Below are 13079 nucleotides of genomic sequence, written 5' to 3' on the forward strand. Positions count from 1 at the left end.
GCAGTGGTGCAGCAGTAGCATTGTTGCCTCACAGCAAAAGGTTCTCCCGTTTGATTCTCGGCTGGAGTGCGGGGAGTGCCTTCTGTGTGGAGTCTGCATGTCCTACCCGCAGTTGGGTGGGCATTCAAAAGACATGCGTAAATGGGCGTGCCTTCGTTGAAGGTTGAATGTCGAGCTAGCACCTCGGCGTTTGTGAAAATCTACTGCTAATCATTAGCAGACCGGAGTTCCGCTGTGGCGACCCCTAACCGGGAAAAGCAACAACAATATCTAGTAAGAATGGAAGACAGCAGAAAAAAGAAATAGCGTAAGTAATCATAATAAATGTTTTACTACAACGATATTTGAGCTTAGTTTAAAAAGTACAAATCTTTACATTTTAGCAGGCAAAATACTTGATACAAAAAAAAATTGAGTAAAGAAAAGTTATTCTTTGCACTTCTAGCAGGAACACTGGACTGTTCTGCTTAGTTCATTAAGGTGAGAGCTGGGAGAACAGTAAAAATGTGCCTGCATGAAAGAAAAACATTAGATTTCTCTTCTGGTTAGTCTTTCAGTGAAACTACATTTTTTTTTTACATAAATGCTTACTTATTTTTCCAACTTTATCTTCATTCCTGTGAAAGGAAACTTTATAAAAAGAAAATTTCACCACAATCAGGCTGCATTAGCATCTTTTTATTAAGCTATATCATATAAAATTAAAAAAAGAATGTTAAATCTGTGACATGCCTGAAATACTATGACATTTTGAGGAAAACATACCAAACTCTACCTTACATATGCCGTTAATGCAAATGTCTCTACTGTTATTCCGTTCAAAGCATGGAGTCCCATCAATTACTGCATCTAGCATTTTCTCAGCAAATTGCCCATCTGCAGGTTGACACTGAAGCTCACAAGGATTTGCTAAAATGCAGAAATCAAAGAAATATGATTCATCAATTGGAGAGCAGTTTTCTAACAAGCAATTTTCTAAGCAACTCCACGACAATAAATCTGCCTCGTATGTTGTCCTTGATATACTTTTTTCATTTTACTTGCTTTGAAAGGATATTTAAGGACAAAGCCTATTCTCTTCTTTAGTGTTCTTCACAAACTGACGAGAATGATTTCAAAGAACTACAGAACAGCAATAAGTAAGCCACTACATTTCTTCAAGTTTGTCAAAAGGCAACATTTCACTAATACATAGATGTCAAAGGGTTCTCATGCTTTCAGTAAACAAAGCAATACAAAAGCTTCAGTCTTTCCTGGGCTGAATACATGCATATATATATATAAATCAAAGGGTAAAAAGGCCACACAGCCAAACCATTCAGTAAAAACTGCAAAACAGATCCAACCAAGTTAGAGTCTTCATTGTGTAATACCATAACCTCCTCCAGTGGAGGCCCATGGGATATATGCAAATGATGCCTTAATGGGATAACAGCATTTTAGCTACATGGCTTCTGAATGTCCTTGACTTTTTCCTTTTTCCTTTTTAGGCCTTTATGAGTTTATGGAAATAAAACTAAACTCCACTAGCTGTACACATGCATGTTTTGGTCTTTTTCTGACCTTGTCAGTTTACATAAGTGGATTGTTTGACTATACTTTAGAAACATAAAGATTAAATGCCCTTAAGGGATCATTTTCATATATCCCATGGGCCTCAACCAGATGAGGTGTAATGTATTACACAGTGAAGACTCTATCTTGGCTGTGACTTTCTTGTTGTTTTCATTGAATGTCATGTCTGTCTGAAACCTTTTTACCCTTTGGTTTAGACATCATTTGGGATATTTTGCAGGCAACCTAGTATTTATGGACATTAGGCTTCATTTTAAGGATTGTGCTTGGTGTTTATTCAGTGTGACCTGGAAGCAGTTCAGTGTTTGCTGTTTCCCAGAATTTTTGTGGAGGTGGTTCCAGTTGGTGAGCCCCAGTTTAATTAAGGATCTCTCAACAAAGGCTATCCCAATGTGAGATCTGAACAAGGCGATGGATACATTCTGATTGGCCCTTTGTTTTTAAGGCCAAGGGACACTGTCCAAGTTTAATGATTTTGAATAAAAGGACACTAAGGAGTCGAGCATACCTATCCTGAGTAGATGGCTAATAATAAACTGCAATGATGAGTATATATAAATAACTGTAATGTGTCTACTTTGAGAGCTGCAGTGCAAAGTTATTGCTGGTAGGCAGTCTTTAATCATAAGCATGATAAAGTTTATAGCTAGGGTTTAAAGGGCAACTGATAAAAACAGATGTGAAGAATAGTTTTAGATGGGTAAACATTTTACTGACTACCATGCCAACATTTGGTATGAATGTTAAGGCTGGGATAAGAGTGTGACCAAGGCATCTTTGTTCTATTATACTGGGAATTTTATTAGAACACTTAGATTCAAATGGAAGATGAGGTAAGCTAGTTAACATCTGTGGAGAAGTGAAAAGCATATCCACATATCTAATGGAGAGGTGTGCTACCGTGGGGATGTATGCTACTTTTACATGTTCTTTTTCAGGACTTAGTGAAACTGACATGCAGTTTGTAATGAAGTTAAATGCTGGTTTTGTCAGAGTCAATGAGCAGCAAGACATCTGCATACAAAAAAAATAATAGGTTAGAGCATTTCTTTTTAAAAAAGGAAAAAGAGTAAGGCAGCAAATAATGATTTCTCTGACACTCCATTGCTGAGGGTACCAGAGACTTTGATAATGAATTGCCAGCATATACCTGAAATGCACCATTTTCTAGATCATATTTAAACCAAGCTAATGTGCTTGTACCATAGTTAAGCTTGCTTAGATTTTTAAGGATAAGGTAATGACTATCAGTTTGAAATGTTCTTTCCATGCCTGCAAACAGATCAGTTATGAGAAAGCCACAATTCACATTGCAGTAAATGTACAGTGCAGTCATGGTGCTAAATGCATTACGAAAACCATGTTGTTGTATGGACGATCATATATATTTATGTGGTAGAATATGTGTTTATATTGTAATTTCTTCAAAAAATTGTTAAGAAGGTATATGTTAGCAATGGTATGTAGTCTTCACTCTTTAAGGGAAGAGACATTGGTCAAGGGAATTATAGCAAATGTTTAAAGGGTCTTGGAACTGTTTCAGATGAAGTGGGAGATTAATGTGCAAGTAAATTGTTTGTCAGTTTTGAAGCACACATATTTTAGGAATTTTTGGTATAGATTACTGAATTTGGCCCCAGAAGTGGTACCCAGATTTTCCATTAGTTTTTTAGTTTCTTTATGTGCCTTTCCTTAAAGCAAAAGGTACGACTATAAGCTGTAAGAGACTAAAGTTGTTAGGGATCCAATTCATTTCCATTTTGTTTTGTAATTGGTGGAGCTAGAAAGTTGATTACTAATATATCTTGTGTAGAGAGTAGAATATGTGTGTACAAGGTTTGACAGAGGTGGAATTATTGTTGTTAAAGTTTAAGGAGACAGAAACTGAATGTCCATTGTTTGTAAAGTGTACAGTTCCTTGCATTAACACTTTCCACAAGTGTTTTGGAGTGCCATTGAGGGCTTTCAAGTTGCACTGGCTGCATTGTTAAATATGTTAGTTTCTAACTTTTCTATGCATTACATCTGTTTCATTATTTTTTATTTAATGATTTCTTTATATATGGGGAAGTCTGACTTCTAAGCCTTCTATGTGTTATTTGACAAATAGTATATTGTATTTTGGTAAATTCGTTAATAAAGTAGGTCAGGACTGTGGGTTTAATTATAGATTTGTGCCATTTTCTCTCCTCCAGGTAAGTATAAATAGTTGAATTATTGACTTCTGAAAATGGTGTACTTTTAAACATTTCAGACATTTTTATGGATTTGAATAATGAAGAGATTATAAGAAAGTAGTCACTTAAGTTATTAGGCGTGACTTTTTTAATAATTTTTATTTGTTTTTAAGCACCAACAATAAAGTCATAGTAAGACATATGACGTCTGTTTACAAAAGTACATAAGAACATCATCTCATTATATCTAAATGGGTTCACTTCAACATGTCAAATTGCCTGTCCATTGATACAGTGAAATGCTGGAGATATGGTACTCATTACCAAATTCTGCTGATATCAAAAGAAGGAAGGTTGAGTGCATGTGGGCAAGGTAAGTGTAGGTTTGGAAGTTTTATGATGAAATTTTTAGGTATACTAAAAGTTTTGCCATTAGCAGTAAGAGTGTGTGTGCAAGTGTTTGCAGATTAAAGTTAGAATAATGTCTTAGGAAGGGGACAGATATAGTGTTACTCCTGTCTGCTGCTGTATGCGATATGTGTCTGGGTGTCTTGTATAGTGATAATGTTACAGAAATGTTTTTTTCTAAGTTAAATGCATGGGGTTGGGGCAGGTGCAGGATTAAGGGTTAACATTAATAAGTAAGGTTGTGCAGAGGGTTCGGGGTCCAAGCATGTCCTGATTTTGTAACTATACCTTATAGTTTGCCATTCCTTCAGGGATTTTCGCTCACCCTTTCTAAGTTTCACATCCTCTTTTTAATTTCCTTAGGGTATTAATATGGTAATTTGCTTTGTATTACACTTTTAACTCCTCCAAACATTAATATTTTTTCTTCTTATCCTTTTTGTGTACACCCAGCCCTAACAGACACAGCTGCCATGTGTTTTGGAACTTCTTCTTCGCATCTTTCCCATTCCCTGGCTTCAGTCAGTCATATATATTTTGGTCATTCAGATTTCCAGAATATGTGAATTATTCCTGCCTTTTCTGTCCCACATTTCCAACATTTATTATTACTTCTACCAGCAGCTTTTTTCTTCATAATAGGTATGATATACCACATGTACAACTATTCTAAGATGGGTATCCCATTTCCTGGTTAGGAGCTTTGGGACCTTTATCAGCCTCCATATATCTTCCCACTCCTCGTCTGTGGCTTTTCGCTCTTCTTTCTCTTTTCTCAGGTTTTGCTTTGTTTCTGCATACCTTCTTCCTCTTTTGTCCAAAAAACAGCTGTACCCTTTTCCTTTCAACCAGACCATTTTGTATTCAGTTCTCTCTTCCCTTAGCAGTCTCTGCCTCCTGTTTTTTTATAATTTCCCTACTTTTCTCAACCTTTCCTCTGTTCTGATTTTCTTCCACAGTTCCCCTTTAGTTGTTCCCAAATTCCATCACATTCTTCCCCCTTTTTTTACTGTTGCATCACTTTTTTTGATTCCTCTGGATGATCTGTCCTGATTTGGTTAATCCATCCTGTCTCATGATTGTTTCCTCTTATCATCTTGCTTTGTTCTAGTTCTGCCTTTCTTAAATCCCACCCTCAGGCCCTATTATATACTCTAATGCCCTTTCAACCCTGTTTGGCTCATTGTCAATTTGACTTTCTCTTGTAGAGTCTCACTTACTTTTCTTCCCTTTATTCCCTTTTCTTCTCTATTTGTTCTACCAGCAGGCCTCTGCCTATCTTCCTGCCTGTTTTTACTGGTGTATGCTTTTGCACACTTCTCAAAGTCTACCACTTCATAGCCATCTGCTTTAGTACTCGTTGTAAGTCACTCTGTACTAATCTTTGCCTTTTTCCTCACACATGCACACATGCATACACACACACACACACACACATATATATATATATATATATATATATATATATATATAGGGTCTATATTAGAATACCGAACAATCAAAATGCTGAGTGTTCTAATATTGACCCGTTTTCAGCGAACGCTGAAAATATCGAAGAAACAGAAAACCAAATGTTTTCCTAGGGAAAGAATTTGTTTGTCTGTTTCTGTTTCTTCAGTATTTTCAGCGCTCTGGTGGAAAGTTACAGGTCGGTTCAGGTAAGTGTGCAATTGTGTGGATGTGAGGGTTAGGGCGGGATAGGTGAGTTAGGGTTAGGGCGCGGGTCAGGTAAGTGTGCGATTGTGTGGACATGAGGGTTAGGGCAGGGTAGGTGCGTTAGGGTTAGGGCACGGGTGAGGTGACTGTGCGATAGTGATGGACCTTAGGGTTATGGTTTGGGTTAAGGTAAGTGGATAGTTAGTGGTGTATGTATAGTTTAGTGTAGGGTTAGGTGTAAGAGTTTAGGTGTATGTGTGTGGATTGCTGTTTGTTTGGTGTGCTTGTGTTGTGTGTCTGTGTTTTGGAACAGCAAATTTTTTCCCTAGGAAAAAATTCTCTGCTCTGAATGTTCGATGTTTTGAATTTTCGATTGATAGGGTTCGATATTAGAACATTCAACATTTTTAATGTCATGTCTGATGAAGTGGCATGGTCCACGAAAGCACTCACCTTTTGTTTATTGTGGAAATACATTTTTCTATTTTTTATTTCGCAGCCTTGGTCTGTTGCTTCCAATGTTTTTATGCTATGTATGTATATATATATATATATATATATATATATATATTTGCATTTGCTTGGGATGACATTAATCATTCTTTATTCCCCCACCTTGGGAATGTATCTTAGCATCTGTCCTACTTTCATATTTAACATCATTCTTACTAAGTTTACTTTACCTGTTACTTGTTGTGTCTTTTGGCTTTTCCCAGTTAGCAGTCGCCACAGCGGAACTCCGATCCGCTAATGATTGGCAATAGATTTTTTACGTGCCAAGTTGCCAGCTCTGACGCACAACCTACAACGAAGGTACGCCCATTCACACGTCTCCACACAGAAGACGCTTTCGTTGAGAATCGAACAAGACAACGTCTTACTGTGAGGCGTTACCTGTTACTGAAAAAGTTTTTCCTTTCCATTTTGTCAGTGTTTTCTTGTCTGATTGTGATGTGTGTGTGTTTCTATCATTTCAATCATCAGCTTCTTGTAATTCATTTCCTTTATGCTACCCACTGTTTTACAAACTTCTAACCTCAATAATTTTTTCCTGTTTTCTCTGGAACCCATATGTCCAAATCTATTGCTCCTTACTCCCTTTCTTGCCCTATTCTTACCACACTGTTTGCCTTTCTTACATTTCCAGCTTGCAGCCAATACAAGTATTTCCTCTTTGCTTTTTTGTATGTCCATCATTTACTCTCTCTTAATCTGTCTATCCCTTTCTTTCATTCTTTATTTCTTTTTTGTGTCCATGCTTGCACCTGTCCTGCATTTTCAGCCTGAAGCCAATAATAGTCTCTACCTTCAGCTATTTGTCATTCTAAATGTATAACTTCCAGTCTGAACATGTTGCTCCTGATTAATTCCTCCATTTGCAGATCATTATATTGCTCTCACCTACTTACATTTTCTTTGTTGGTTGTTCTCTATATATTCCTGTCTCTTGCTTTACCCAGCCTCTTACTGCAGCCTTGACCCCATCCCACCATTGTATCTTCTGCTCTTGTCTAGCGTCTTGGTTTCCTTTTATCTTTCTCTTTAGCCAGTCTCTAAGGCTACCCTACTCTACTCTGTACTCTATCTTGATGTACCTCATTCCCATTGTCTCTGCTGTTTCCGCCTACCCATTATCTCCGCACTCATTAATTATGTGAGAGTGGTCTGATAGTTACCACTCCAGCATTTCTGTTTTATTATCCTATTTGAACACTTTCCTCTTACCATAAATCAATTTACCCTACTATGCTGCTCTGTCTGCATTCTTACATTTGTATATCTGTATTTCCATTTGTCTATCCAAACACTTTTTCTCATTTTCTTCTTTATGACTTTCTGGTTGTAAATATTTTTTTCCTCCTTTCATATCTTTATTTGGGTTGAAAATAATTTTGTAGTCATCCTCTATGCATACTAACTGATCTCCAATTTCTGACTGTTCCCAAACTGTGAAAAAAATCTTGAAAAAATTTTACTGTCCTTGTTTGATACATAAATGTTTACTGACTTTCAGTTATTTCATAGGTTCATAGGTGTGTACTAGGCTAATGGCCTTGGAGCCTTTGCGAGCCTAGCCCATAGAAGTACCCTGGCATCGTGCCACCCGACGTTAGTTCCCAGTGCCTCTATCAAGCAGAGCCACTGCAGTGATCCCTGGGGTGACCTTTCTATTTCCCATTTACTCATAAAGATTTCTCTTGAAGAAGGCCAGTGAGGTGCTCCGCTTGACAAGTATGGGAAGTCTATTCCATAGCATGGGCAGTCTATGGGTTATAAAATTGTCCCTCTAACATGTTCTGTTGATTGTGGTAATGAGGTTGCGGTCTCTGGAGTGTGTGGTGCAGAGGGATTGGGATTTCTTTAGATGTAGCATTTATAACAGAGCTGGTTCAGACTTGGCTTTGTAAGTCAAGCAGAGATCGCCTCTTAGTAGACAATATGAGACAGAGAATAGCTGGAGTTTTTTGAGTCCGTCCATGTAGGACATGTGTTTTCCTTCTATTTTCATCACTATATTATCTACCATCCCGCTCCACTTTTTTACTATCTCCTCCCTTATTAGTAGCCCTTTCCTGAACAGAAAGGCAACCCTTCTCTTTACTCCTCCTCATATGTGGCCACCTCTCCTGATGGGTAATGTTTAGTAGTCAGGCATTTCAGATCCTTAACATCCAACTTCATCTCCTAGTTCAGGCAAATGTCAATTTCTTCTGTTTTGCAAGTTTGATGATTCTGCTCCTTTTAATTGAATTTGATACCTCCAACACATTCCTTTTCATGATATTTATTTAGCAGTTTTTCTTGCCCTTCTACCTTTTGCCTTCCCGATCTAGTTAGATGTTCTTCCCCTACCTAACTGCCACTGCTTACATATGGTACATGTACCCATGTATATTCAATGTCTCCTTTTCTTTGTTTTCCCATTTTCCCTACTGCATTTATTTTTCTTGTTTCTTTCTCCATGCACTTCCATTTTATTTATATTTTCTTTATCTTTAATTTATTATTTTATTTGTTTCATCTTTTCTGCACTCTCTAGCTCCCTTGCCTTCTTGGTCTCTGGTTGTCTAAGGTCTTTAACTCATTGTCATCTACCTCTTTTTCTTCTGTTGTCCACTTTATGCAAGGCTGTTCTGACCACATGTTGATCTTATTTTCCAGACTCTCAGTATTTGTGTCTCATTATATGACTTCACTAGCCCCTTTTGTGTCCCCTCGATTTTATCCTTATATGACTGTAGTGTTGCCATTGTCTATCAGCCCCTTTCTGCCACATGTATCCATGTTTTATATATTTTGTCCGTTTTCCAGCCTGTCATTGTTTCTTTATAGAATTGCTTTTGTTGTTGTATCCTTCCTACCTTTGTATGTGTTTCCCTGTTTTCCTTGTCTGTACAGTCTTCTTGTAGTTCCCACCTCCGTATTGCTTTTTTGTTGTTAGACCTGAGATATTTGTGCTCACTTGAAGGGAGTTGTCTGTCTGTTACTCTGTAGTAGTGGTGTTGTCGTACAGGCTGTTGCTTCAGCCGTATCTTTTCCTTCTTTTCCTTCAGGATGTATTTCAAACTTTTAAGTGTCTCTGGCTTACCCCTCTAGGCTTTACTTACTTTGCCAGCACATCCACCATGCCTTCAGGTTGCCATGTTCCTCAGTTAAAGTTACTTACACTATACTGGTGTATTTATAAATGCTTTGACTTGTCTGGTACTCCTGGTCCTTTCAGGTTTCCTTCCTGCTACTGCTGCACAAGTCTAGTGTCCCTCTGCTGTATACTGCAACCCTTTACGGACAGCTGAACTTCTGTAGCCCTGCACATATTATGGACATGTTGCTCACAAATTATTTGCTCAAGAATCTGGGATACAGACAAAAATAATTGAGGACAAAGTCCCACAATCATAGATATGTTTAAATATTTATCTTATTTACTAAAAAGTTAAAACAAAACAATGCGTAGGATTCATGAACAAGTGTGTAGGCTTCACATGAAGCCTACACAATGTTTACGTGTTAACGAGATTAGTAGCAGCACTAATCACATCCTTGCTGCTCATCACACTTACATGAATACAAGCACATTTTCAAAGTCAGAAGCCATGTTGACAGCCAGAAAAATGTGTAGAGCAGCATGGGCATACAGAGTAAACAAGCAAGCTTGCTGATATGCAAACCTGTTAAGCATGCTGACGAGGATAGCACAAAGAGCTACGTAGGACAATTAATGCAAACTGTCCACGCAAGGAAAGTGTACTGAGTGTTCTGTGCACATAAATGAAACATATTAATACAGAAATGAGAAAGGGAGAGGGTAAGTGTCAAGGGAGGCTACAATAGATGGGTTACCAGGCAAGGAAAATGTAGTGAGGACAATATACTTAGAAATCAAAGAGATGTATACAGGAGTATGTAAGAGGGGATGGAAAATGTGAAAATTGTACAAAGATAATGGATTTAAAGGTGCTTATGTCACAAAGACAATTTTGTAATGATGAAGTTGTGCAACACGTATGTCATAATAATTAATGGTGGTCACACTTCCTGAGCAAATACAGATAAATAAAAGCAGCTGTGATATTATAAGATGTGACAGATATACAGATTAACATTGTAACAGAGGGGATTACATTAGATATGAATGTCATTAACATGCTGAGTTGAGATGACAGCAAGGATAGTATGTACATTATGGGATATTTACACAGTGTGCATTTCATCAATACAACATGCTGGAAAATAGAAATGGCTCAGAAGGGACAATCTCCTTTTGTAATAATCTAACCCATGCCATCAGTTACCACTGAGCTGTGTATTAACTGTGTAAGCCATAGAAATAGGTATAACACTTGCATGAGGAGGATCACCCTTGAAGGGAATTATCCCCGGGATTCAATAAACTTTTTTTTCTGTGCAGGAACAGTATAGCCACTCCTGAACGGAATAAGGCCATCGAGCAATTCAGCAAATAGCTGATCTGACGTGCACACGCCTACCGACACTGCTCCTGCGCAGAAAGCCATGTGGAATGCTAATTACCTCATTTGCTGGTAAAAAACATGCAAATGAGATAAATTAGCCATTCAGGAAGCAGGCAGGCATCCACGCAGGAACAGTGCTAGTTGCAGAAATGTGTATTTGGTTACTAATCAAATACATTTCTGCAAATAGCAAAACGGAGGCATGACAGCTCAAATAAAAACATGTATTATAAACTTTAGGCATGCTATTGGCCAGATATATGGCCACTGGCATGGGAAAGTGTTTAATTTAATAAACAAAATCAACTTTTTTTTTGGCCGATCTCGGCCGTTTAAGCACAGGGCAGCGGTACACAAACAGAATTGTGCCGAAAATTTAAAAAAAAATGTAAAAATTAAATTTTAGGGGAAATCTGCAGTTTGCCATTATAGTCAATGGCATGCAGAATCAAAACATTACCAGGGAACAATTGGTGTTGAGGAGAAAGGCTCCATGTCAGAGCAGTAACTATGGACTAAGGCAGCGGGGTATGCAAATGAGGGGGAATTTAATCAATCACAAAATATTGAAAGTTCACACACTGCACCTAACTGTGTAGGTGCTAGAACAGGAGACTCTAGGCAGGAGGAGCAGCTAACATGAAAAGGGTGTGTGTCATGCTTGCTGTAAGCACACTGGAGCTCTGTTGCCTGAGTTTGTGCTTAGCTAAACACAGATAAGTAAGGGGGTGTGTATGAGGCTATAATGTCTTACATCATGAAATGAAGAGTGTGTTCGCATCCAGGGATGGCCATTTCTGCTAAAATGTGTTTACCTTAGCTAAACAGGTGTGCGCTGCGTACACTGGGACTTAAACAAAACAAAACAAAAAAATGGAAATAGCAGCACTGTTTACATTTAGGCAGCGGGTTTGCACGCCATGCCTTGGGGCTTAAAGTAGTGGAGATGGGAAGGGGGAAAGAAAAAAAAAGGGAAATAGCAAAATACGGCCACTCAAATGCAAGTAAAGTAACTGGCAGGTGGAATGTCTCAAAGTTAGCCAATCACACAGGCAGAATTTGCAGCATACTGCTATAAACTTTGCAAACACCTTCCAGTCTGGTTTTTCCCACAAACTCTGCACCACAGGTGTACACATATGGGGGAATTTTAACTGACAAAACTAGCAAAAAATGTTAGGGGCTGATGTCACATTGATCTATCAATATATGCAAGAGGCCTAGGACACTGAGGAGGATAATGCTGACAACCAACTCATACCGAGGAGGAGGAGAAGAGTGTTCAGACTCAAGGTAACCTACCAGGGGATACATGATCTGGAGATAGTAGAGCACTACAGGGTGGACAGGGACATACTTCAGCAACTTGTTGAGCTGTGCCAGCCACACCTCAGAACCAGAACCAACAGAGGGGAACCTATCCCAGTGGATACCAAGGTATGTGTAGCTTTAAGAATACTAGCTACAGGTACTTTCCAAAGACCAATTGGGGATATCATGGGGGTCTCACAGGCATCTGCATCCAGGATACTCCACCAGTTCCTGGATGCCATGCGCCCACATGTCACTGAGCACATTTACTTCCCCAGCACCCGTGAGGAGAAGACCAGCAATATGTGTCTCTTCCACCATGTAACAGAATACCCAGAGGTACTGGGTGCCATAGACTGCACGCACATCCACATCAAAGCACCATCCGGTGACTAGGGTATAGGGTCTACCTAAACTGTAAGGGGTTCTACTCCATCAACTGCCAGGTCATGTGTGATGCCCAGGGCATTATCATGAATGTGTGCGCTGGCAGCCTTGGAAGCTATCACGACTCCCACATTTGGCATTTGTCACAGCTGTACCAAGCGTTTGCCAGTGGGGACATCCCATATGGCCATCTGGTGGGAGATGCTGGCTACACACTGGAGCTGTGGCTGATGACACCCATCAGAAATGCTCACACACCCACGCAAGAACGCCATAATGAGGCACATGCACTAACCAGGATCATTATAGAGTGTGTATTTGGGATACTCAAGTCACGGTTCTACTGCCTTGACATATCTGGTGGAGCCTTGCAGTACTCTTCAGCCACATGTGCACACATTTTTACAGTATGTCCCATGATACACAATATGATCTTGCAGAAACAGCTGCAGCAGGAACAAAACGGGGAAGGGCCACACAACCCCCACCATTGCAATGGTCTCCACAGGCACAGAGGGACTCGGAGGAGGAGCATCCTGAGCCTTCCCCTGTAGGCAGACAGAGGCATGCCCAGTATACCCTGTCCTTG

The 13079-nt window shown here is 39.1% G+C and overlaps 1 protein-coding gene across 1 annotated transcript in view; it reads right to left on the reverse strand.

Annotated features, from left to right (window-relative positions):
* ADAMTS12 (ADAM metallopeptidase with thrombospondin type 1 motif 12) overlaps positions 1 to 13079 on the reverse strand; it is a 2672119-nt gene that overhangs the window by 1046094 nt on the left and 1612946 nt on the right. Inside the window, exon 11 of the mRNA XM_044085381.1 lies at positions 776 to 909. Coding sequence (XP_043941316.1) covers positions 776 to 909 — 134 coding nt within the window. The remainder of the gene's footprint in view (positions 1 to 775; positions 910 to 13079) is intronic.

Source organism: Protopterus annectens, chromosome 1.part1 (genome assembly GCF_019279795.1).
Source record: "Protopterus annectens isolate FY-2018-M chromosome 1.part1, PAN1.0, whole genome shotgun sequence".
NCBI lineage: Eukaryota > Metazoa > Chordata > Ceratodontiformes > Protopteridae > Protopterus > Protopterus annectens.